Below are 26,117 nucleotides of genomic sequence, written 5' to 3' on the forward strand. Positions count from 1 at the left end.
ACGATGCTTGCCAATTCTATGCTTACATAGGGTGTTTTCTTCATCGCTTGCACACAGAATATGCTTGTGCGTTTAAAGTATTTCATTTTTATTTGTTGTATATATGAGATGGGCAGCTGCCTCTGCTGTATTACAATTATTTGCACCCATATAGTGGCTATCTCTCCGTCAGACCCAAAGTCTATATAATAAGACTACTGATAAAAATGATGTCATCACGTTGGAATGTAATAACAGTTGGGTGTGACTTCTGATCCCTGCCACCAGTGTCAGAGTAGCACAGCAGAGAATGAGGGGGTGGTCATAGAGAGAAAGTAGGGGATGACGATGAAGAAGTGGGGGTAAATTGTTGGGGTGGGAAAGAGAGACAAAAGAAGTGGGAGGGAGAAAAAGGGGTGGGAAGCAAGGGTTTGGGGGGGGGGGGGCAAAGGGTGGGGAGTAGGAGGGTACCCAGATGGATGATAGACAGTAAATAGAAAAATAAATAAATAAACTGCAATATCTGAATGAAAAGAAGAAAACGCCTGAAATAATTACAGTGGATGCTATTCTGCAGAGTCTCCCTGGAAAAGCAGGAACGTATAGCCTGGTACTCAGTAATATCTCTTACTTCTCCCAATGGTGTGTTTCCTGCGCTTCTCGGCTTCGATCTTCTTGCGCAAGTCCTCAGCATATTTGCAGCAGTCAAGGAAGGGTTTACGGCACTGATCATTCGGGATGCGCTTAGCTCGCTTCTCACAATCCCGTTCCATCAGCGGGGGCAAAAGCGTCATTCCTTGCATGCAGCACTTTTTCTGATTCGGAGAGGAGAACAGATTCACTGCAGAAATGAATAATATTATTATTTAGCGCACACATATTCTGCAGCGCTGTACAGAGAATATTTGCCCATTCACATCAGTTCCTGCCCCAGTGGAGCTTACAATCTATATTCCCTATCACATGTACACACACACACATTTATTCTAGGGTTAATTTTTGCTGGGAGACAATTAACCTACCAGTATATTTTTGGATTGTTGGAGGAAACCCACGCAAGTACGGGGAGAATATACAAACTTCAGTGCCGTAACTAGGTGTGTGCCGATGGTGCCTTGCCCACAGCACAAATGTGGGCAAGGCGCACCATCTGGCAGCACACCTCCCCATACAGCCATTCAGTCAGTAGTGACAGTCCCGGGCCGGCGCCGCCACTTGTCTCCTGCCTCTGCATGGGAGTGGGTGCGCGGCTGTAGCTGGCATCTAGCAGCACACAGCTGCCCTGTGTCCCGCTGCCGCCGTCCCTGAACTCTGCCGCTGCTGTGCCTGAGTCATGCTGTGAGTGCAGGAGAATGGGAGCTGTGCCGCAGCCTCATGGGACAGCAGTGAACCGCCACTCTGTCCCTGAGTCCCGCTGCCGCCGTCCCTGAACTCTGCCGCTGCTGTACCTGAGTCATGCTGTGAGTGCAGGAGAATGGGAGCTGTGCCGCAGCCTCATGGGACAGCAGTGAACCGCCACTCTGTCCCTGAGTCCCGCTGCCGCCGTCCCTGAACTCTGCCGCTGCTGTGCCTGAGTCATGCTGTGAGTGCAGGAGAATGGGAGTTGTGACGCAGCCTCATGGGACAGCAGACTGTCCCTGAGTCCCGCTGGCTGTCCCCTGCTGGCGGGGTGCATAGCGCTGGCGCAGGTTGCTCCCGGACCCGCTCTCATGCTTCTTGTGTGAAGTAGTGTCGCCGCAGCATGTGTCCCAGACGGGTGTAGTATGGTATGCCGGCGGTCGGGCTCCCGGCGACCAGCATACCGGCGCCGGGAGCCCGACCGCTGGCATACCGACAGTGTGGCGAGCACAAATGAGCCCCTTGCGGGCATGGTGGCGCGCTACGCGTGCCACTCTATTTTATTCTCCCTCCAGGGGGGTCGTGGACCCCCACGAGGAAGAATAAGTGTCGGTATGCCGGCTGTCGGGATTCCGGCGCCAGTATACTGTGCGCCGGGATCCCGACAGCCGGCATACTGAAGACCACTCGTCCCAGACCACAGGAGTGGCTCTGCGCCTGGATGCTGCCTACCACCTCCAAGTGACTGACAGAGACACCACAGACAGACACACACACACTCTCTCTCTCGTGCAAAACAGGGAGGAATGCTTGCCTAATGTGTAAAGAAAGGTGGCCTCTGCTGTGTGATGTGTAAAAAAAAAAGTGGACGCTGCTGCCTAATGTGTAAAAAGGGGACTCTGCTACTTTAATGTGTAAAAAGGGGGGACTCTGCCTGCCTAATGTGTAAAAAAGGGGACTATACCTGCCGTACTGTGTAAAAGGGAGCGCTACCTAATGTAACGTGTAAAAGGGAGCTCTGTGACCACGCTCCTTCCCCATGAAGCAGCAACCCTATATTTTTGGCACGCTCATTGACCCTGTTTCTCTAACGTCCTAGTGGATGCTGGGAACTCCGAAAGGACCATGGGGAATAGCGTCTCCGCAGGAGACTGGGCACAACTAAAAGAAAGCTTTTAGACTACCTGGTGTGCACTGGCTCCTCCCACTATGACCCTCCTCCAAGCCTCAGTTAGATTTTTGTGCCCGGCCGAGCTGGATGCACACTAGGGGCTCTCCTGAGCTCCTAGAAAGAAAGTATATTTTAGTTTTTTTATTTTACAGTGAGACCTGCTGGCAACAGGCTCACTGCAGCGAGGGACTAAGGGGAGAAGAAGCGAACCTACCTGCTTGCAGCTAGCTTGGGCTTCTTTGGCTACTGGACACCATTAGCTCCAGAGGGATCGACCGCAGGACCCGTCCTTGGTGTTCGGTCCCGGAGCCGTGCCGCCGTCCCCCTTACAGAGCCAGAAGCAAGAAGAGGTCCAGAAAATCGGCGGCATGAAGACTTCTGTCTTCACCAAGGTAGCGCACAGCACTGCAGCTGTGCGCCATTGCTTTTCATACACACTTCACACTCCGGTCACTGAGGGTGCAGGGCGCTGGGGGGGGGGCACCCTGAGCAGCAATAAACACACCTTGGCTGGCAAAATAACCACAATATATAGCCCCAGAGGCTATATATGTGATTAATACCCCTGCCAGAATCCATAAAAAAGCAGGAGAAAAGTCAGCCGAAAAAGGGGCGGGGGCTATCTCCCTCAGCACACTGGCGCCATTTTTCCCTCACAGTTCCGCTGGAAGGAAGCTCCCTGACTCTCCCCTGCAGTCTACACTACAGAAAGGGTAAAAAAGAGATGGGGGGCACTAAATTTAGGCGCAGTTTAATACAATAAGCAGCTATAAAGGGTCATAATTCAATTAGTCCCTGCATTATTATAGCGCTCTGGTGTGTGCTGGCATACTCTCTCTCTGTCTCCCCAAAGGGCTTTTGTGGGGTCCTGTCCTCTGTTAGGGCATTCCCTGTGTGTGTGCGGTGTGTCGGTACGACTGTGTCGACATGTTTGATGAGGAGGCTTATGTGGAGGCAGAGCAGATGCCTATAAATGTGATGTCACCCCCTGCGGGTCAGACACCTGAGTGGATGGACTTATGGAAGGAATTACGTGCAAGTGTCGACTCCTTACATAAAAAATTTGACGACATGCCAACTGCGGGACAGCCGGCTTATCAGCTTGTGCCTGCCCAGGCGTCTCAAAGGCCATCAGGGGCTCTAAAACGCCCGCTACCTCAGATGGCAGACCCAGATGTCGACACGGATACTGATACCAGTGTCGACGACGATGAGTCTAATTTAATGTCCACTAGGGCCATTCGTTGCATGATTGAGGCAATGAAAGAGGTATTACACATTTCTGATATAAACCCAGGTACCACAAAAAAGGGTATTATGTTTGGGGAGAAAAAACTACCAATAGTTTTTCCCCCATCTGAGGAATTAAATGAAGTGTGTGAAGAAGCGTGGGCTTTCCCCGATAAAAAATTGGTAATTTCTAAAAAGTTACTAATGGCGTTCCCTTTCCCGCCAGAGGATAGGTCACGTTGGGAAACACCCCCTAGGGTGGATAAAGTGCTCACACGTTTGTCAAAAAAGGTGGCACTACCGTCTCCGGATACGGCCGCCCTGAAAGAGCCTGCTGATAGAAAGCAGGAGGCGATCCTGAAGTCTGTATATACACACTCAGGCATTATACTTAGACCAGCTATTGCTTCAGCATGGATGTGCAGCGCTGCAGCTGCGTGATCAGATTTCCTGTCAGAAAATATTGACACCCTAGACAGGGACACTATTCTGCTAACCATAGAGCATATAAAAGACTCAGTCTTGTACATGAGAGATGCACAGAGGGAGATCTGCCGGCTGGCATCTAAAATAAGTGCATTGTCCATCTCTGCTAGGAGATGCTTATGGACTCGGCAGTGGACAGGGGATGCAGATTTGAAAAGGCACATGGAGGTTTTGCCTTATAAGGGTGAGGAGTTATTCGGGGATGGTCTCTCAGACCTAGTTTCCACAGCAACAGCTGGGAAGTCAGCATTTTTACCCCATGTTCCCTCACAGCCTAAGAAAGCGCCGTTTTATCAGGTACAGTCCTTTCGTACCCAGAAAAACAGGCGAGGAAAAGGCGGGTCCTTTCTGTCCAGGGGCAGAGGTAGGGGCTGGTAGAGGAAAAAGCTGCAACAAACAGCAGGTTCCCAGGAACAAAAGTCCTCCCCCGCTTCTTCCAAGTCCGCCGCATGACGGTGGGGCTCCACAGGCGGAGCCAGGTACGGTGGGGGGCCGCCTCAAAAATTTCAGCGATCAGTGGGCTCGCTCACAGGTGGATCCCTGGATCCTTCAAATAGTATCTCAGGGGTACAAGCTGGAATTCGAGGCGTCTCCCCCCTTCCCCCGCCGTTTCCTATAATCTGCCTTGCCGATTACTCCCTCAGACAGGGAGGCTGTGCTAGCGGCAATTCACAAGCTGTATTCCCAGCAGGTGATAATCAAGGTGCCCCTACTTCAACAAGGAAGGGGTTACTATTCCACACTGTTTGTGGTACCGAAACCAGACGGTTCGGTGAGACCCATTTTAAATTTGAAATCCTTGAACACATACATAAAAAGATTCAAGTTCAAGATGGAATCGCTCAGGGCGGTTATTGCAAGCCTGGACGAGGGGGATTACATGGTATCTCTGGACAACAAGGATGCTTACCTGCATGTCCCCATTTACCATCCTCACCAGGAGTACCTCAGATTTGTGGTACAGGATTGCCATTACCAATTCCAGACGCTGCCGTTTGGACTCTCCATGGCACCGAGGGTGTTTACCAAGGTAATGGCAGAAATGATGATACTCCTTCGAAGAAAGGGAGTTTTAATTATCCCATACTTGGACGATCTCATGATAAAGGCGAGGTCCCAAGAGCAGTTGTTGGTCGGGGTAGCACTACCTCGGGAAGTGCTACAACAGCACGGATGGATTCTAAACATTCCAAAGTCACAGCTGGTTCCTACCACACGCCTACTGTTCCTGGGGATGGTTCTGGACACAGAACAGAAAAAAGTGTTTCTCCCGAGGGAGAAGGCAGAGGAGCTGTCATCTCTAGTCAGAGACCTCCTGAAACCAAAACAGGTATCGGTGCATCACTGCACACGAGTCCTGGGAAAAATGGTAGCTTCCTACGAAGCAATCCCATTCGGCAGGTTCCATGCAAGAACATTTCAGTGGGACCTGTTGGACAAGTGGTCCGGATCGCATCTTCAGATGCATCGGCTGATAACCCTATCTCCAAGGACCAGGGTATCTCTGTTGTGGTGGCTGCAGACGTCTCATCTTCTTCAGGGCCGCAGATTCGGCATACAGGACTGGGTCCTGGTGACCACGGATGCCAGCCTTCGAGGCTGGGGGGCAGTCACACAGGGAAGAAATTTCCAAGGACTTTGGTCAAGTCAGGAGTCGTCCCTGCATATAAACATTCTGGAACTGAGGGCCATTTACAATGCCCTAAGTCAGGCAAAGCACCTGCTTCAAAACCAGCCGGTTCTGATCCAGTCAGACAACATCACGGCAGTCACCCATGTAAACCGACAGGGCGGCACAAGAAGCAGGATGGCGATGGCAGAAGCCACAAGGATTCTCCGATGGGCGGAAAATCACATCTTAGCACTGTCAGCAGTGTTCATTCCGGGAGTGGACAACTGGGAAGCAGACTTCCTCAGCAGACACGACCTACACCCTGGGGACTTCATCCAGAAGTCTTCCAACTAATGGTAAACCGTTGGGAAAGGCCACAGGTGGACATGATGGCGTCCCGCCTAAACAAAAAACTAGAGAGATATTGCGCCAGGTCAATGGACCCTCAGGCGATAGCTGTGGACGCTCTAGTAACACCGTGGGTGTACCAGTCGGTTTATGTGTTCCCTCCTCTGCCTCTCATACCAAAGGTACTGAGAATAATAAGAAGACGAGGAGTAAGAACGATACTCGTGGTTCCGGATTGGCCAAGAAGAGCTTGGTATCCAGAACTTCAAGAGATGGTATCAGAGGACCCATAGCCTCTACCGCTCAGACAGGATCTGCTGCAGCAGGGTCCCTGTCTGTTCCAAGCCTTACCACGGCTGCGTTTGACGGCATGGCGGTTGAACGCCGGATCCTAAAGGAAAAGGGCATTTCGGAGGAAGTCATTCCTACGCTGATAAAAGCCAGGAAAAAAGTAACCACAAACCATTATCACCGTATTTGGCGAAAATATGTTGCGTGGTGTGAGGCCAGGAAGGCCCCAACAGAGGAATTTCAACTTGGTCGATTTCTGCACTTCCTACAGTCAGGAGTGTCTATGGGCCTAAAATTGGGTTCCATTAAGGTCCAGATTTCGGCTCTGTCGATTTTTTTCCAGAAAGAACTGGCTTCACTGCCTGAAGTTCAGACATTTGTAAAGGGAGTGCTGCATATTCAGCCCCCTTTTGTGCCTCCAGTGGCACCTTGGGATCTCAACGTGGTGTTGAGTTTTCTAAAATCACATTGGTTCGAGCCACTTAAAACCGTGGATCTGAAATATCTCACGTGGAAAGTGGTCATGTTATTGGCCTTGGCTTCGGCCAGGCGTGTATCAGAATTGGCGGCTTTGTCTTGTAAAAGCCCCTATCTGATTTTCCATATGGATAGGGCAGAATTGAGGACTCGTCCCCAGTTTCTCCCTAAGGTGGTATCAGCATTTCACTTGAACCAACCTATTGTAGTGCCTGCGGCTACTAGGGACTTGGAGGATTCCAAGTTACTGGACGTAGTCAGGGCCTTGAAAATTTTGCTCGCTGGATTTGTAGTACAATTCAGCTGGCGCATTCTGTGACAGGACTGCCGCATCCTAAATCAGTAAAAGCCCACTCCACTAGAAAAGTGGGCTCATCTTGGGCGGCTGCCCGAGGGGTCTCGGCTTTACAACTTTGCCGAGCTGCTACTTGGTCAGGGGCAAACACGTTTGCTAAATTCTACAAATTTGATACCCTGGCTGAGGAGGACCTTGAGTTCTCTCATTCGGTGCTGCAGAGTCATCCGCACTCTCCCGCCCGTTTGGGAGCTTTGGTATAATCCCCATGGTCCTTTCGGAATTCCCAGCATCCACTAGGACGTTAGAGAAAATAAGATTTTACTCACCGGTAAATCTATTTCTCGTAGTCCGTAGTGGATGCTGGGCGCCCATCCCAAGTGCGGATTGTCTGCAATACTTGTACATAGTTATTGTTAACTAAAGGGTTATTGTTGAGCCATCTGTTGAGAGGCTCAGTGTTTTCATACTGTTAACTGGGTATTGTATCACGAGTTATACGGTGTGATTGGTGTGGCTGGTATGAGTCTTACCCGGGATTCAAAATCCTTCCTTATTGTGTCAGCTCTTCCGGGCACAGTATCCTAACTGAGGTCTGGAGGAGGGTCATAGTGGGAGGAGCCAGTGCACACCAGGTAGTCCTAAAGCTTTCTTTTAGTTGTGCCCAGTCTCCTGCGGAGCCGCTATTCCCCATGGTCCTTTCGGAGTTCCCAGCATCCACTACGGACTACGAGAAATAGATTTACCGGTGAGTAAAATCTTATTTTTGTATATGGAGGGGGGGGGGGGGGAGGGGGGCGATGCCGTTTCTTGCACACAGCGCTAAAATGTATAGTTACGGCACTGACAAACTCCGCACAGTTAGTGCCATGGTGGGAGTCGAGCCCATGACCTCAGTGCTGTAAGGCGGTAATGCTAACCATTGCACCATCCGTACTGTCTAGTCATACATATGACGGAGCGCGGGTCACTGAGGGCAAACAAAGAGTCTTCAGGATATTTTAAAACTACTTTCATTTTAACACTAAACATAATCGCAAACAAGTCTCCGGTGTTGTTTATGGTGAATCCCTGGGAAAACCATTGTTACCGGGGTGTTGCAGACAGTTGCATAAAAGTAGACAGGATACAGGAGGCGGAGAGAGATCCCCAAATGTTGTCATTATGATAGAATAGGCAAGTATTGTAAAAACGTTTTACCAAGCTAGCGCAAGTTCGGATTTATTTTATTATCTATCCAAAACACGAGAGCCGGAAAGCCAATAAGATGCTGTTTTTTAGATCCGAACATAACCGAGTAAGGGCCTAATTCAGACCTGATCACAGCAGCAATTTTTTTCTCTAATGGGCAAAACCATGTGCACTGCAGGTGGGGCAAATGTAACATGTGCAGAGACAGTTAGATTTGGGCAGGGTGTGTTCAAACTGAAATCTAAATTGCAGTGTAAAAATAAAGCAGCCAGTATTTACCCTGCACAGAAATAACATAACCCACCCAAATCTAAGTCTCTCTGCACATGTTACATCTGCCCCCCCCCCCCCCCACCCCGCAGTGCACATGGTTTTGCCCATTAGAGAACTATTTTTCTGCTACGATCAGATCTGAATTAGACATTAAAACTATACTGCTCATATCTAGTAAATTCTGTTGCAACTAAATAGTAAACATTCCATTTATATTACTGTTACATTGTTACAATTACTTACCTACGTTCCTGAACTATTTATTAATAAACGGATTATATTACTATAATTCATTGTAATCAATGCTAAGTAATGAAAATAAAAGACAGAATTATTTGAAGACTGAACCATGGGTCAGAAAAGACACTTTCAGGATGTACAGTATTAGGAGCCCATGCGGAAAACCGTAAACCATTGAAAAGTGGAATGAAGAACAAGAAAGCCCAGAATTAATCCAGACAAGTCCCAATAACCAACAAGTAGATGCAGCACTTCTTCCCAAGCACTACTAAACACTCAGAGGGGGAGAGGTATCAAGTCCTGGAGCGAGATAAACTACCAACCAACCAGCTCCTAATTATCATATTTAAAACACAGACTGTAACATGACAGGTAAAAGCCGATTGGCTGATAGTTTATCTCTCTCCACGGCTTAGTACATCTCCCCCAGAACCGCACATGTTTGTGACATAGGTGCATGGACTGGAGCTTTGTGCAATACGTGGTATTTTCTAAAAATGCAATGTCTGTTGAAATATTTGTGTTAAATGTGGATCACACTTGCCAAATCTCCTGGAAACTCTGGGAGAGTCACAAATGTGGGATGGATGAGGGGCCTCACAGCCTCCTGACAGAGTTGGTCAGTCTCCTTGTGCCACGGCACCCACTTCCATACTGTGAGCGGAGGCAGAGAGATGGATGACACATTTCACATTGTGGGCGGGATGTACTAAAGCAAAAATGCGGTAAAACCCCCGAAAACGGGGGTTGGACCGCATTTTCATATTTACTAAGACCCTACCGCAGCGTTTTCGGCGTCCAGGGTTTCGCCATCTCTGGATGGCGAAACCCTATAGAAGCCTATGGGCTTCTTTTCGCCGACCGCCGCAACCCGCCGACACCGTCGACCCCCGCTGCAGACGCCGACCCCCCTTCCCCCTGGCTTACCTTCCTCCAGGCTGCCCTGGACCCGGAAGGTAGTGTCCTCCTCCCCCTAGCAACGCAGCCGGACGTCCTTCCGGCTGCAGGGGGGAGGAGGAGGTGCCGGGGGCAGCCTACTGCTGCTTCCCGGCATCTAGCCAGTGTGGGGACCCCGGGAGGTGACGGAGACCCCCCGCAGACCACCTAACAGGTATCGCGGGGGGCCTCCGTCACCGCATCGCGATGTTGATCGCATATGTTAGTACATATGCGATCAACATCGCTGCGGTAACCGGCGAGGGGCGGCGATGTATGTTAATACATCCCGCCCTGAATATTGTCTTCCTAGTCCCAGCTGTAAAATCCTGCCAATCACTGTTTGAACAGAGTGGGTGGGGCCACAATGACATGTAGCCCGGCCCACTCTGTAAAATGCATCAAATTGTGGCCTTAAACAGCAGTGGGCAGGGCCGTGATGGCGAGAATGCTGGTCACACACACCCCACCTAACTGCACCTCAGGGGACTCCTCCGGACGGGGTCCGTATAAACTTGGCAAGTATGAAGCGCATCTTCTCCCATATTGAGAATTGCACCACCACTATACATCTGCTTGTAAAAGTAGTCGTCGTTACAATTCGTGCACAATTGCTCCCGCCCTATCCTTGGTGCAAGACATCTTTCTTAAATCAGGCGGACCTCTGTCCACAATTTGGCTTTTACATACGCAACACGCCCACAGGACACCTATCTTACATGTGCATGCCCAACTGCTGCCCAGTTACACCCACTCAGCCCAAGTGGAGTGACAGCTGAGATGTGTATGACTCTGAGTCGCCCACTTAGTCAAAGTTGTATGTGCTCCGCTCAGACGCAGTGGGAGAAATGACCGGGATTGGTCTGCAAAATAGGCCTGCATGTCATTCTGAATCAGCCCTTTAGCTTACAATACCATCATCCGCATGGATTGGCACCTGTCCTGTAGCAGGAGAGTCTACTGCATACAGTATATTAGGAGGTCACAAAAACAGCAGGTCATCCTTTTTGGACGTTTTGCCCAGGTCTAGTTTCAGCCATTACCTTTGTTCTTTGCGAGGGACAGGAAATCTATCGAGCGCTTCTTCCTTTGTGAAATTTTGCAGCCAAGTTCTAGAAGAGAAGAAAGAGCATGATACAGGTGTGACAGAGAGAGTTCCACGTGGCAGGTGTAGGAACAAAGGGGCAGATGTATTAACCTGAAGAAGGCATGTAAGGACCATGGGGTATAGACGGGCTCCGCAGGAGACATGGGCACTTTAAGAAAGACTTTAGGTATGGGTGTGCACTGGCTCCTCCCTCTATGCCCCTCCTCCAGACCTCAGTTAGAGAAACTGTGCCCAGAGGAGACGGCCAGTACGAAGAAAGGATTTTTGTTAAACCAAGGGCAAGATTCATACCAGCCCACACCATTCACACCGTATAACTTGTGATAAACTAACCAGTTAACAAACAACATAGCATCAGTCGGAGACCGATGAAAACAATAACATAACCCTTATGTAAGCAAAACTATATACAAGTCTTGCAGAAGTAGTCCGCACTTGGGACGGGCGCCCAGCAACCTCTACGGACTACGAGAAAAAGATTTACCGGTAGGTTTAAAATCTTATTTTCTCTTACGTCCTAGAGGATGCTGGGGACTCCGTAAGGACCATGGGGATTATACCAAAGCTCCCAAACGGGCGGGAGAGTGCAGATGACTCTGCAGCACCGATTGAGCAAACAGGAGGTCCTCCTCAGCCAGGGTATCAAACTTATAGAACTTTGCAAAGGTGTTTGAACCTGACCAAGTAGCAGCTCGGCACAGCTGTAGTGCCGAGACCCCTCGGGCAGCCGCCCAAGACGAGCCCACCTTCCTAGTGGAATGGTCCTTGACCGATTTTGGTAACGGCAATCCAGCCGTCGCATGCGCCTGCTGAATCGTGTTACAGATCCAGCGAGCAATAGTCTGCTTTGAAGCAGGAGCGCCAACCTTGTTGGCTGCATACAGGACAAACAGTGCTTCTGTTTTTCTGACTCTAGCCGTTCTGGCCACGTAAACTTTCAAAGCCCTGACCACATCAAGGGACTCGGAATCCTCCAAGTCTCGTGTAGCCACAGGCACCACAATAGGTTGGTTCATATGAAAAGATGACACCACCTTAGGCAAAAATTGAGGACGGGTCCGCAATTCCGCTCTATCTAGATGGAAAACTAGATAGGGGCTTTTATGAGACAAAGCCGCCAATTCCGACACTTGCCTAGCCGAAGCCAAGGCCTACAACATGACTACCTTCCAAGTGAGATATTTTAACTCCACCGTTTTAAGTGGTTCAAACCAGTGCGACTTAAGGAAACTTAACACCACGTTAAGGTCCCAAGACGCCACCGGAGGTACAAAAGGAGGCTGAATATGCAGCACTCCCTTCACAAAAGTCTGTACTTCTGGGAAAGGAGCCAATTCTTTTTGAAAGAAAATGGATAAGGCCGAAATCTGAACCTTAATGGAGCCTAATTTTAGGCCCAAATTCACTCCAGTTTGTAGGAAGTGAAGGAAACGGCCCAGATGGAATTCTTCCGTAGGAGCATTCCTGGCCTCACACCAAGAAACATATTTTCGCCATATACGGTGATAATGTTTAGCTGTCACGTCCTTCATAGCCTTTATCAGAGTAGGAATGACCTCATCCGGAATGCCCTTTTCCACTAGGATCAGGCGTTCAACCGTCATGCCGTCAAATGCAGCCACGGTAAGTCTTGGATCAGACAGGGCCCCTGATTAAACAGGTCCTGTCTTAGAGGAAGAGGCCACGGATCTTCTGTGAGCATCTCCTGCAGATCCGGATACCAGGCCCTTCGCGGCCAATCTGGAACAATGAGAATTGTCTGCACTCCTCTTTTTCTTATTATTCTCAACACCTTTGGGATGAGAGGAAGAGGAGGAAACACATAGACCGACTGGAACACCCACGGTGTCACTAGGGCGTCCACAGCCACCGCCTGAGGGTCTCTTGACCTGGCGCAATACCTCTGCAGCTTTTTGTTGAGGCGGGACGCCATCATGTCTATCTGGGGCAGTCCCCACTGGCTTGCAATCTGAGCGATGACTTCCTGATGAAGTCCCCACTCTCCTGGATGCAAGTCGTGTCTGCTGAGGAAGTCTGCTTCCCAGTTGTCTACTCCCGGAATGAACACTGCTGACAATGCGCTTACATGATTTTCCGCCCAGCGAAGAATCCTGGTGGCTTCCGCCATTGCCACTCTGCTCCTTGTGCCGCCCTGGCGGTTTACATGAGCCACTGCAGTGATGTTGTCTGACTGGATCAGAACTGGTAAGTCGCGAAGCAAGGTCTCCGCTTGACAATGGCGTTGTATATGGCCCTCAGCTCGAGGACGTTGATGTGAAGACAAGTCTCTTGACTTGACCCTGGAAGTTTTTTCCTTGTGTGAATGCTCCCCAACAGCGGAGGCTCGCGTCCGTGGTCACCAGAACCCAGTCCTGAATGCCGAACCTACGACCCTCTAGAAGGTGAGCACTCTGCAGCCACCACAGGAGAGATACCCTGGCCCTAGGGGACAGGGTGATCAACTGATGAATCTGTAGATGTGACCCGGACCACTTGTCCAGTAGGTCCCATTGGAAGGTCCTCACATGGAACCTGCCGAATGGAATGGCCTCGTACGATGCCACCATCTTTCCCAGGACTCGAGTGCAGTGATGCACTGACACCTGTTTTGGTTTCAATAGGTTCCTGACCAGAGTCATGAGTTCTTGAGCCTTTTCCATTGGGAGATAAACCCTTTTCTGGTCCGTATCCAGAATCATGCCCAAGAAGGTCAGACGAGTCGTAGGAACCAGCTGTGACTTTGGGATATTGAGAATCCAGCCGTGTTGCTGTAACACCTTCAGTGAAAGTGACACGCTGTTCAGTAACTTCTCTTGTGATCTCGCTTTTATGAGGAGATCGTCCAAGTACGGGATAATTGTGACTCCCTGCTTGCGCAGGAGCACCATCATTTCCGCCATTAACTTGGTGAAAATTCTCGGGGCTGTGGAAAGCCCAAACGGCAACGTCTGAAATTGGTAATGACAATCCTGTACCGCAAATCTCAGGTACGCCTGATGAGGTGGATATATGGGAACATGAAGGTATGCATCCTTTTGTCCAGAGATACCATAAAATCCCCCCCTTCCAGGCTGGGGATGACCGCCCTGAGCGATTCTATCTTGAACTTGAACCTTTTCAAATATAGGTTCAGGGATTTTAAATTTAGAATGGGTCTGACCGAACCGTCCGGTTTCGGGATTACAAATAGGGTTGAGTAATATATCCTCCCTTGTTGAAGTAGGGGAACCTTGACCACCACCTGTTGAAGATACAATTTGTGAATTGCATTTAACACTATCTCCCTTTCTGGGGTTGAAAAACCGGCGAGGAGGCACCTCTTCGAATTCCAGCCTGTAACCCTGAGAAACAATTCTATTGCCCAGGGATCCACCTGTGAGTGAACCCAGATGTGGCTGAAAATTCGAAGACGTGCCCCCACTGGGGCGGACTCCCTTAGAGGAGCCCCAGCGTCATGCAGTGGATTTTGTAGAGGCCGGGGAGGACTTCTGTTCCTGGGAACTAGCTGCGTTGTGCAGCTTTTTTCCTCTGCCCTTACCTCTGGCAAGAAAGGACGCACCCCGTACTTTCTTGTTTCTTTGTGATCGAAAGGACTGCATTTGATAATGTGGTGCTTTCTTAGGCTGTGAGGGAATATAAGGCAAAAAATTTGACTTACCAGCTGTAGCTGTGGAGACCAGGTCCGAGAGTCCTTCCCCAAACAATTCCTCACCCTTGTAAGGTAAAACCTCCATATGCCTCTTTGAGTCAGCATCACCTGTCCACTGCCAGGTCCATAGGACTCGTCTAGCAGAAATCTCTTTGAGCATCTCTCATATATAAGACAGCATCTTTTATATGTCCTAGGGTCAATAAGACGGTATCCTTATCCAGTGTTTCAATTTCCACTGATAAGATATCTGTCCATGCTGCTACAGCGCTACACAACCAAGCCGACGCAATAGCCGGTCTGAGTAAGGTACCTGAATGTGTGCAAATGGACTTCAAGGTAACCTCCTGCTTGCGATCAGCAGGATCCCTGAGGGTAGCCGTATCTTGGGATGGCAGCGCTACCTTTTTGGATAAGCCTGTCAACGCTTTGTCCACCCTAGGGGAGGATTCCCACCATATTCTATCCGTTGGCGGGAAAGGATACGCCATAAGAATCCTTTTGGGAATCTGCAGTTTTTTGTCTGGAGATTCCCAAGCTTTTTTACATAACTCGTTCAGCTCATGTGAGGGAGGAAAGGTTACCTCAGGTTTCTTTCCCTTATACATGTGTACCCTCGTGTCAGGGACAGGGGGTTCCTCTGTGATATGCAAAACATCTTTTATTGCAATAATCATATATCGAATACATTTAGCCACTTTTGGCTGTAACTTTGCATCATCGTAGTCGACACTGGAGTCAGAATCCGTGTCGGTATCTGTGTCTACTATTTGGGATAGTGGGCGCTTTTGAGACCCCGAAGGTCCCTGCGACATAGGGACAGACATGGGTTGACAGCCTGGCTGTTCCCTAGCTTCCGCTTTGTCTAATCTTTTGTACAATAAATTTACATTAGCACTTAAAACATTCCACATATCCATCCAGTCAGGTGTCTGCGTTGTCGACGGAGACACCACATTCATTTGCTCCTCCTCCTCCCTAGGAAAGCCTTCTACCTCAGACATGTCGACACACGCGTACCGACACACCACACACTCAGGGAATCCTCTTATCTGAAGACAGTTCCCCCACAAGGCCCATTGGAGAGACAGAGTGAGAGTATGCCAGCACACACCCAGTGCTATATGACCCAGAAAAAAACACATACAATATGTTTACCTAGATAGCGCTGTATGTATTTGCGCCAAATATGTGCCCCCCCCTCCCTTCTTTAAAACCCTCTTTCACCGTGGATAAGCAGGGGAGAGTCCGGGGAGCTTCCTCTCAGCGCTGTGCTGTGGAGAAAATGGCGCTGGTGAGTGCTGAAGAAGAAGCCCCGCCCCCTCTGCGGCGGGCTTCTGTCCCGCTCAAATATCTACAAACCTGGCTGGGGCTCTTTATATATACAGTACCAGTGCCACTTTTGCCAGAAAATGAGGTTTATTGCTGCCCCGCGCGCACCCCTGCGCCCTGCACCCTTACAGTGACTAGAGATGAGCGGGTTCGGTTTCTCTGAATCCGAACCCGCCCGAACTTCATGGTTTTTTTCACGGGTCCGAGCAGACTCGGATCCTCCCGCCTTGCTCGGTTAACCCGAGCGCGCCCGAACGTCATCATGACGCTGTCGGATTCTCGCGAGACTCGGATTCTATATAAGGAGCCGCGCGTCGCCGCCATTTTCACACGTGCATTGAGATTGATAGGGAGAGGACGTGGCTGGCGTCCTCTCCATTTAGATTAGAAGAGAGAGAGAGAGAGAGAGAGAGATTGACCTGATTTACTGGAGCTTAGGAGTACTGTAGAAGTGTAGAGAGTGCAGAGTTTACTAGTGACTGACCACAGTGACCACCAGACAGTGCAGTTTTGTTTTATTTAATATATCCGTTCTCTGCCTGAAAAAAACGATACACACAGTGACTCAGTCACATACCATATCTGTGTGCACTGCTCAGCCCAGTGTGCTGCATCATCTATGTATAATATATATCTGACTGTGCTCAGCTCACACAGCTTATAATTGTGGGGGAGACTGGGGAGCACTGCAGTGCCAGTTATAGGTTATAGCAGGAGCCAGGAGTACATATTATATTAAAATTAAACAGTGCACACTTTTGCTGCAGGAGTGCCACTGCCAGTGTGACTGACCAGTGACCTGACCACATTGACCACCAGTATAGTTAGTAGTATACTATATTGTGATTGCCTGAAAAAGTTAAACACTCGTCGTGTGACTTCACTTGTGTGGTGTTTTTTTTTTTATTCTATAAAAAACTCATTCTGCTGACAGACAGTGTCCAGCAGGTCCGTCATTATATAATATATACCTGTCCGGCTGCAGTAGTGATATATATATATTTTTTATATCATTATTTATCATCCAGTCGCAGCAGACACAGTACGGTAGTTCACGGCTGTAGCTACCTCTGTGTCGGCACTCGGCAGTCCATCCATAATTGTATACCACCTACCCGTGGTTTTTTTTTCTTTCTTCTTTATACATACATACTACTACATCTCTTTATCAACCAGTCTATATTAGCAGCAGACACAGTACAGTACGGTAGTTCACGGCTGTAGCTACCTCTGTGTCGGCACTCGGCAGTCCGTCCATAATTGTATACCACCTACCCGAGGTTTTTTTTTCTTTCTTCTTTATACATACATACTACTACATCTCTTTATCAACCAGTCTATATTAGCAGCAGACACAGTACAGTACGGTAGTCCACGGCTGTAGCTACCTCTGTGTCGGCACTCGGCAGTCCGTCCATAATTGTATACCACCTACCCGTGGTTTTTTTTTCTTTCTTCTTTATACATACATACTACTACATCTCTTTATCAACCAGTCTATATTAGCAGCAGACACAGTACAGTACGGTAGTTCACAGCTGTAGCTACCTCTGTGTCGGCACTCGGCAGTCCGTCCATAATTGTATACCACCTACCCGTGGTTTTTTTTTCTTTCTTCTTTATACATACATACTACTACATCTCTTTATCAACCAGTCTATATTAGCAGCAGACACAGTACAGTACGGTAGTCCACGGCTGTAGCTACCTCTGTGTCGGCACTCGGCAGTCCGTCCATAATTGTATACCACCTACCCGTGGTTTTTTTTTCTTTCTTCTTTATACATACATACTACTACATCTCTTTATCAACCAGTCTATATTAGCAGCAGACACAGTACAGTACGGTAGTTCACGGCTGTAGCTACCTCTGTGTCGGCACTCGGCAGTCCGTCCATAATTGTATACCACCTACCCGTGGTTTTTTTTTCTTTCTTCTTTATACATACATACTACTACATCTCTTTATCAACCAGTCTATATTAGCAGCAGACACAGTACAGTACGGTAGTCCACGGCTGTAGCTACCTCTGTGTCGGCACTCGGCAGTCCGTCCATAATTGTATACTAGTATCCATCCATCTCCATTGTTTACCTGAGGTGCCTTTTAGTTGTGCCTATTAAAATATGGAGAACAAAAATGTTGAGGTTCCAAAATTAGGGAAAGATCAAGATCCACTTCCACCTCGTGCTGAAGCTGCTGCCACTAGTCATGGCCGAGACGATGAAATGCCAGCAACGTCGTCTGCCAAGGCCGATGCCCAATGTCATAGTACAGAGCATGTCAAATCCAAAACACCAAATATCAGTAAAAAAAGGACTCCAAAACCTAAAATAAAATTGTCGGAGGAGAAGCGTAAACTTGCCAATATGCCATTTACCACACGGAGTGGCAAGGAACGGCTGAGGCCCTGGCCTATGTTCATGGCTAGTGGTTCAGCTTCACATGAGGATGGAGGCACTCAGCCTCTCGCTAGAAAAATGAAAAGACTCAAGCTGGCAAAAGCAGTAGCACCGCAAAGAACTGTGCGTTCTTCGAAATCCCAAATCCACAAGGAGAGTCCAATTGTGTCGGTTGCGATGCCTGACCTTCCCAACACTGGACGTGAAGAGCATGCGCCTTCCACCATTTGCACGCCCCCTGCAAGTGCTGGAAGGAGCACCCGCAGTCCAGTTCCTGATAGTCAGATTGAAGATGTCAGTGTTGAAGTACACCAGGATGAGGAGGATATGGGTGTTGCTGGCGCTGGGGAGGAAATTGACCAGGAGGATTCTGATGGTGAGGTGGTTTGTTTAAGTCAGGCACCCGGGGAGACACCTGTTGTCCGTGGGAGGAATATGGCCGTTGACATGCCTGGTGAAAATACCAAAAAAATCAGCTCTTCGGTGTGGAGGTATTTCAACAGAAATGCGGACAACAGGTGTCAAGCAGTGTGTTCCCTTTGTCAAGCTGTAATAAGTAGGGGTAAGGACGTTAACCACCTCGGAACATCCTCCCTTATATGTCACCTGCAGCGCATTCATAATAAGTCAGTGACAAGTTCAAAAACTTTGGGTGACAGCGGAAGCAGTCCACTGACCAGTAAATCCCTTCCTCTTGTAACCAAGCTCACGCAAACCACCCCACCAACTCCCTCAGTGTCAATTTCCTCCTTCCCCAGGAATGCCAATAGTCCTGCAGGCCATGTCACTGGCAATTCTGATGATTCCTCTCCTGCCTGGGATTCCTCCGATGGATCCTTGCGTGTAACGCCTACTGCTGCTGGCGCTGCTGTTGTTGCTGCTGGGAGTCGATGGTCATCCCAGAGGGGAAGTCGTAAGACCACTTTTACTACTTCCACCAAGCAATTGACTGTCCAACAGTCCTTTGCGAGGAAGATGAAATATCACAGCAGTCATCCTACTGCAAAGCGGATAACTGAGGCCTTGGCATCCTGGGTGGTGAGAAACGTGGTTCCGGTATCCATCATTACTGCAGAGCCAACTAGAGACTTGTTGGAGGTACTGTGTCCCCGGTACCAAATACCATCTAGGTTCCATTTCTCTAGGCAGGCGATACCGAAAATGTACACAGACCTCAGAAAAAGAGTCACCAGTGTCCTAAAAAATGCAGCTGTACCCAATGTCCACTTAACCACGGACATGTAGACAAGTGGAGCAGGGCAGGGTCAGGACTATATGACTGTGACAGCCCACTGGGTAGATGTATGGACTCCCGCCGCAAGAACAGCAGCGGCGGCACCAGTAGCAGCATCTCGCAAACGCCAACTCTTTCCTAGGCAGGCTACGCTTTGTATCACCGCTTTCCAGAATACGCACACAGCTGAAAACCTCTTACGGCAACTGAGGAAGATCATCGCGGAATGGCTTACCCCAATTGGACTCTCCTGTGGATTTGTGGCATCGGACAACGCCAGCAATATTGTGTGTGCATTAAATATGGGCAAATTCCAGCACGTCCCATGTTTTGCACATACCTTGAATTTGGTGGTGCAGAATTATTTAAAAAACGACAGGGGCGTGCAAGAGATGCTGTCGGTGGCCAGAAGAATTGCGGGACACTTTCGGCGTACAGGCACCACGTACAGAAGACTGGAGCACCACCAAAAACTACTGAACCTGCCCTGCCATCATCTGAAGCAAGAAGTGGTAACGAGGTGGAATTCAACCCTCTATATGCTTCAGAGGTTGGAGGAGCAGCAAAAGGCCATTCAAGCCTATACAATTGAGCACGATATAGGAGGTGGAATGCACCTGTCTCAAGCGCAGTGGAGAATGATTTCAACGTTGTGCAAGGTTCTGCTGCCCTTTGAACTTGCCACACGTGAAGTCAGTTCAGACACTGCCAGCCTGAGTCAGGTCATTCCCCTCATCAGGCTTTTGCAGAAGAAGCTGGAGACATTGAAGGAGGAGCTAACACGGAGCGATTCCGCTAGGCATGTGGGACTTGTGGATGGAGCCCTTAATTTGCTTAACAAGGATTCACGGGTGGTCAATCTGTTGAAATCAGAGCACTACATTTTGGCCACCATGCTCGATCCTAGATTTAAAGCCTACCTTGGATCTCTCTTTCCGGCAGACACAAGTCTGCTGGGGTTGAAAGACCTGCTGGTGAGAAAATTGTCAAGTCAAGCGGAACGCGACCTGTCAACATCTCCTCCTTCACATTCTCCCGCAACTGGGGGTGCGAGGAAAAGGCTCAGAATTCCGAGCCCACCCGCTGGCGGTGATGCAGAGCAGTCTGGAGCGACTGCTGATGCTGACATCTGGTCCGGACTGAAGGACCTGCCAACGATTACGGACATGTCGTCTACTGTCACTGCATATGATTCTCTCCCCATTGAAAGAATGGTGGAGGATTATATGAGTGACCGCATCCAAGTAGGCACGTCACACAGTCCATACTTATACTGGCAGGAAAAAGAGGCAATTTGGAGGCCCTTGCACAAACTGGCTTTATTCTACCTAAGTTGCCCTCCCACAAGTGTGTACTCCGAAAGAGTGTTTAGTGCCGCCGCTCACCTTGTCAGCAATCGGCGTACGAGGTTACATCCAGAAAATGTGGAGAAGATGATGTTCATTAAAATGAATTATAATCAATTCCTCCGCGGAGACATTGACCAGCAGCAATTGCCTCCACAAAGTACACAGGGAGCTGAGATGGTGGATTCCAGTGGGGACGAATTGATAATCTGTGAGGAGGGGGATGTACACGGTGATATATCGGAGGATGATGATGAGGTGGACATCTTGCCTCTGTAGAGCCAGTTTGTGCAAGGAGAAATTAATTGCTTCTTTTTTGGGGGGGGTCCAAACCAACCCGTCATATCAGTCACAGTCGTGTGGCAGACCCTGTCACTGAAATGATGGGTTGGTTAAAGTGTGCATGTCCTGTTTTGTTTATACAACATAAGGGTGGGTGGGAGGGCCCAAGGACAATTCCATCTTGCACCTCTTTTTTCTTTTATTTTTCTTTGCGTCATGTGCTGTTTGGGGAGGGTTTTTTGGAAGGGACATCCTGCGTGACACTGCAGTGCCACTCCTAAATGGGCCCGGTGTTTGTGTCGGCCACTACGGTCGCTAATCTTACTCACACAGCTACCTCATTGCGCCTCTTTTTTTCTTTGCGTCATGTGCTGTTTGGGGAGGGTTTTTTGGAAGGGACATCCTGCGTGACACTGCAGTGCCACTCCTAGATGGGCCCGGTGTTTGTGTCGGCCACTAGGGTCGCTAATCTTACTCACACAGCTACCTCATTGCGCCTCTTTTTTTCTTTGCGTCATGTGCTGTTTGGGGAGGGTTTTTTGGAAGGGACATCCTGCGTGACACTGCAGTGCCACTCCTAAATGGGCCCGGTGTTTGTGTCGGCCACTACGGTCGCTAATCTTACTCACACAGCTACCTCATTGCGCCTCTTTTTTTCTTTGCGTCATGTGCTGTTTGGGGAGGGTTTTTTGGAAGGGACATCCTACGTGACACTGCAGTGCCACTCCTAGATGGGCCCGGTGTTTGTGTCGGCCACTAGGGTCGCTAATCTTACTTACACAGCTACCTCATTGCGCCTCTTTTTTTCTTTGCGTCATGTGCTGTTTGGGGAGGGTTTTTTGGAAGGGACATCCTGCGTGACACTGCAGTGCCACTCCTAAATGGGCCCGGTGTTTGTGTCGGCCACTAGGGTCGCTAATCTTACTCACACAGCTACCTCATTGCGCCTCTTTTTTTCTTTGCGTCATGTGCTGTTTGGGGAGGGTTTTTTGGAAGGGACATCCTGCGTGACACTGCAGTGCCACTCCTAGATGGGCCAGGTGTTTGTGTCGGCCACTAGGGTCGCTTAGCTTAGTCATCCAGCGACCTCGGTGCAAATTTTAGGACTAAAAATAATATTGTGAGGTGTGAGGTATTCAGAATAGACTGAAAATGAGTGGAAATTATGGTTTTTGAGGTTAATAATAATATGGGATCAAAATGACCCCCAAATTCTATGATTTAAGCTGTTTTTTAGGGTTTTTTGAAAAAAACACCCGAATCCAAAACACACCCGAATCCGACAAAAAAAATTCGGTGAGGTTTTGCCAAAACGCGGTCGAACCCAAAACACGGCCGCGGAACCGAACCCAAAACCAAAACACAAAACCCGAAAAATTTCAGGCGCTCATCACTAACAGTGACTGCCGTTTGTGTGTGCTGTGTGGGAGCAATGGCGCACAGCGTTGCTGCTGTGCGTTACCTCAGTGAAGATCTAAGTCTTCTGCCACCTCTGAAGTCTTCTTTCTTCTCATACTCACCCGGCTTCTATCTTCCGGCTCTGTGAGGAGGACGGCGGTGCGGCTCTGGGACGGACGGCGAAGGTGAGACCTGCTTACCGATCCCCCTGGAGCTAATGGTGTCCAGTAGTCTAAGAAACAGAGCCTAACATTAAAGTAGGTCTGTTTCTCTCTCCTCAGTCCCTCGATGCAGGGAGTCTGTTGCCAGCAGGCCCCCTGAAAATAAAAAACCTAACAAATATACTTTCTTTCAGGAAAGTCAGGAGAGCTCCCTGTAATACACCCAGTCTCCTCTGGGCATAGTAGTAAACTGAGGTCTGGAGGAGGGGCATAGAGGGAGGAGCCAGTGCACACCCATACCTGAAGTCTTTCTTAAAGTGCCCATGTCTCCTGCGGAGCCCGTCTATCCCCATGGTCCTTACGGAGTCCCCAGCATCCTCTAGGACGTAAAAGAAACCAGTGATAAATGCAAGGTGATAAACTCACCATCCAATCAGTTCCAATATGTAAATTAACAGTAAGGAGCTGATTGGCTGGTGCATTTATAACCTTGCACTCATCACTGGTGTATCACTTCCTTATGCCTTCTTCAGGTTAATACATCTGCCCCAAAGGTCCTTTACATAACATCAAGCAGCTCCTATGTCAGATCCTCACCATTGAAGTCACTATATCCTGCGGAGGAAACAAATGCTAAACCGGCATCTGTGAAGACCGATTTATAATCCTTCCCTCCTCCGGCAGAGCAGCCCAAGTCATACGCATTCATAGCCTTAAATACCTAAAGGATATGGAGGGGATAGGACATTATAGAAGTACAGTAAACATGTAGGTGTTTTCTTTTGATGAGCACTAAATGTATATAGCAACATTGGTTATTGGAAGATTTATTTATCCTCCACTTTGTTTTTTGATGGATTGAGAGTAGGTGCTTAGTGATCTACAGTCATCAAGTGATCTTCAAGGGAGTAACAGTATGCAGAGAGGGTTTGGACAACCAGGATCTTTCTGTTCCAGGAGAGTAAAAGGATGGATAGAGGACCTACTAATAATTTGCATTCAAAGGGATTACAAATGCAGGTAGGAATGCTACATAACGCAAGGATGTACAGATGTGTCCTCATACATCATTGCTGCAGTTGCGCCAAATAGGCCCTAGGGCCATGAGGACTATGCTAGCGTCAGGCGTCTTTTTTTGTCGAAAAAACTTCTTAGTCAACATGTAATGTGCTGATTCATTTGATGTGCAACACTTTTAAGTCTGTGTGCTACTGAGTCTCCGACTCTGCATACAAAGTGCTACAATGTACTGTAGCAGCCATTGACGTATTTATAATGGGTGCACTGTGTGTGGTGCTCATTTTTTTCAATACTAACCCTCTGGCGTCCCACATCATCAGCAGCAGCGCTGCAGAAATCAATGAAAAAATGAGCTTGCGCAGTAGGAAAATCACCGGGAAAATTCCTGCTGCGCCATTTTCCCAGAGACCTGCACATGTGCATTAGGCTCTAGGACGGGTCTAGGGTTCTGAGTGACCCTAGTGCCCAGAGTCCACTGCGCTGTCGGCTAGAGAGGAGGAGGCACAAATGGGAAACTCACATGGGAGCAGATCTGACAGCAATACAAGCCATGAACTGAGCAAGGGAGAGGATCTCCAGCTGGAGCCATTACAGACATCAGAGGACCCAACAGATCATAATATCAGGGAAGTCATTTTTTTTCCTTATGTTACTTTGACTAAGATTTAGTTTAGGGTCGAGTTATTTTTTTATGCTTAGAGATATAACATTGTGAATAGTGTACAGGAGTCTCACGAGGGCCAACTGGCGTAGGTTCAGACTCAGTAGTGTTGGCATTGTAAGCTTGCGAGCAGGGCCTTCCTACCTCTATACTGTTTGTTATTACCCAGTTTTGTTATATCATTGTTATTTCCAATTGCAAAGCGCAACGGACTTTGCTGCGCTATATTGTTATTATTATTATTATTACATTTTATTTATAAGGTGCCAAAAGTGTTTTGCAGCGCCGTACAAAGGACAGTACAGGGAGACAAAACTTAGCATTACAGTAAATAAATAACAGAAATAGAGTACAAGTAACAAAGAGCATCACAATTCTCATACATAATACAGCTTAGATGTAAGTAGCGAAGGAGTAATCATTGTACTACTAGGGGCTGGTGGCCATAGATGGAGATGAGCCTTTACCAGTAGGAGAAAAAGCGGGTAAAGATGGTCGCTGAGTAGGGGAGAGCTGCGAGTGAAATGTGTTGAGACGAGGGCTTAGATAACAAGAGGAAAGAGGGCCCTGCTCTGAAGAGCTAACAATCTAGTGGGAAGGGTCGACAGACAGATGACATGAGGTGCAAGCAAGCGGGAGGTAGCCTGATGGCAGTATGCAAGCAAAGCTGAGATGTTCACGACATGAGGCAGGGGGATGGAGGAGCAGCCTCAGGACTAGGTTATGCATCGAGAGGGTATGCTATATAAGAAACTGTTAATAAATAAATTGTAGAGAAGAAGTGGGGTTGGTTGGGGTATGGGATAAACTTCAGAGGTTAGTTTTCAGGTTTTGCTTAAAACATTGAAGGTTAAAGGATAGCATACCTCCCAACTGTCCCGATTTTCGCGGGACAGTCACGTTTTTTGGGGACTGTCCCGCTGTCCCACCCGCGGGCCGCAGTGTCCCGCGGTGGGGGGGGGGGGGCAGTTGGGAGGCTCTGTCTGTCGCTGCCCTGCTTAGCAGAGCAGCAGTGAATAGACGCTGTGCGCATTCGCACAGCGTCTATTCACTGAAGTCAGAGGGAGAGGGGGCATGCCAGCGGCTCACAGAGCGCTGGGCATGCCCCCTCAGTGACGAAAACGGGGGCGTGGCTCGCGATTGCGGGTCCTCCGTGAAGCCACACCTCCTTTTTCTTAGGTCACACCCCTTTAGGGGAGCACGCGCGGCGCGCTTTAGAAAGAAGAAATGTTGGGAGGTATGGTATAATGAGATAGGATGAGTGAGAACTTTCTAGACAGTAGGTAATAGTACAGAAGCCGTAATGGGAGGAATGGGAGGTGGCAATAAGGGTGGTATTAAATAATTGACCTTTGACAGAACAGAAACATAGCTAAGGAGATATCAGGAGCCGAGAAATGAAATAGACAGGATTACTGAGTGTCTCACCTTGCTAGGAGTCAGCTTGTTCTTGGAATTCAGGAGATAGACAGCTGTGTCCACGGCAGACAATGCCACGGACATGCTATCGTCAGTTTCCAATGTCAGATGGAAGCTTTTCCCCGGTTCTATTCTGCCGGCTACATCTGTTGTAATTAGCAGCTGTGAAATACAGAGAGTCTCAGTACTACAGATCAAACCTGCATTGGGCGCGTGCATTACGGTGGTATATTGGGG

The 26,117-nt window shown here is 48.8% G+C and overlaps 1 protein-coding gene across 1 annotated transcript in view; it reads right to left on the bottom strand.

Annotated features, from left to right (window-relative positions):
• The window catches only part of LOC134949536 (complement C4-like), a 198,375-nt gene that overhangs the window by 102,229 nt on the left and 70,029 nt on the right, over positions 1–26,117 (bottom strand). The window contains exons 14-17 of the mRNA XM_063938161.1: positions 25,890–26,042; positions 23,378–23,501; positions 10,911–10,979; positions 611–820 (exon numbers count right to left, since the gene is read on the bottom strand). Coding sequence (XP_063794231.1) covers positions 611–820; positions 10,911–10,979; positions 23,378–23,501; positions 25,890–26,042 — 556 coding nt within the window. The remainder of the gene's footprint in view (positions 1–610; positions 821–10,910; positions 10,980–23,377; positions 23,502–25,889; positions 26,043–26,117) is intronic.

This window comes from Pseudophryne corroboree, chromosome 8, assembly GCF_028390025.1.
Source record: "Pseudophryne corroboree isolate aPseCor3 chromosome 8, aPseCor3.hap2, whole genome shotgun sequence".
In the NCBI taxonomy this organism is placed as follows: domain Eukaryota; kingdom Metazoa; phylum Chordata; class Amphibia; order Anura; family Myobatrachidae; genus Pseudophryne; species Pseudophryne corroboree.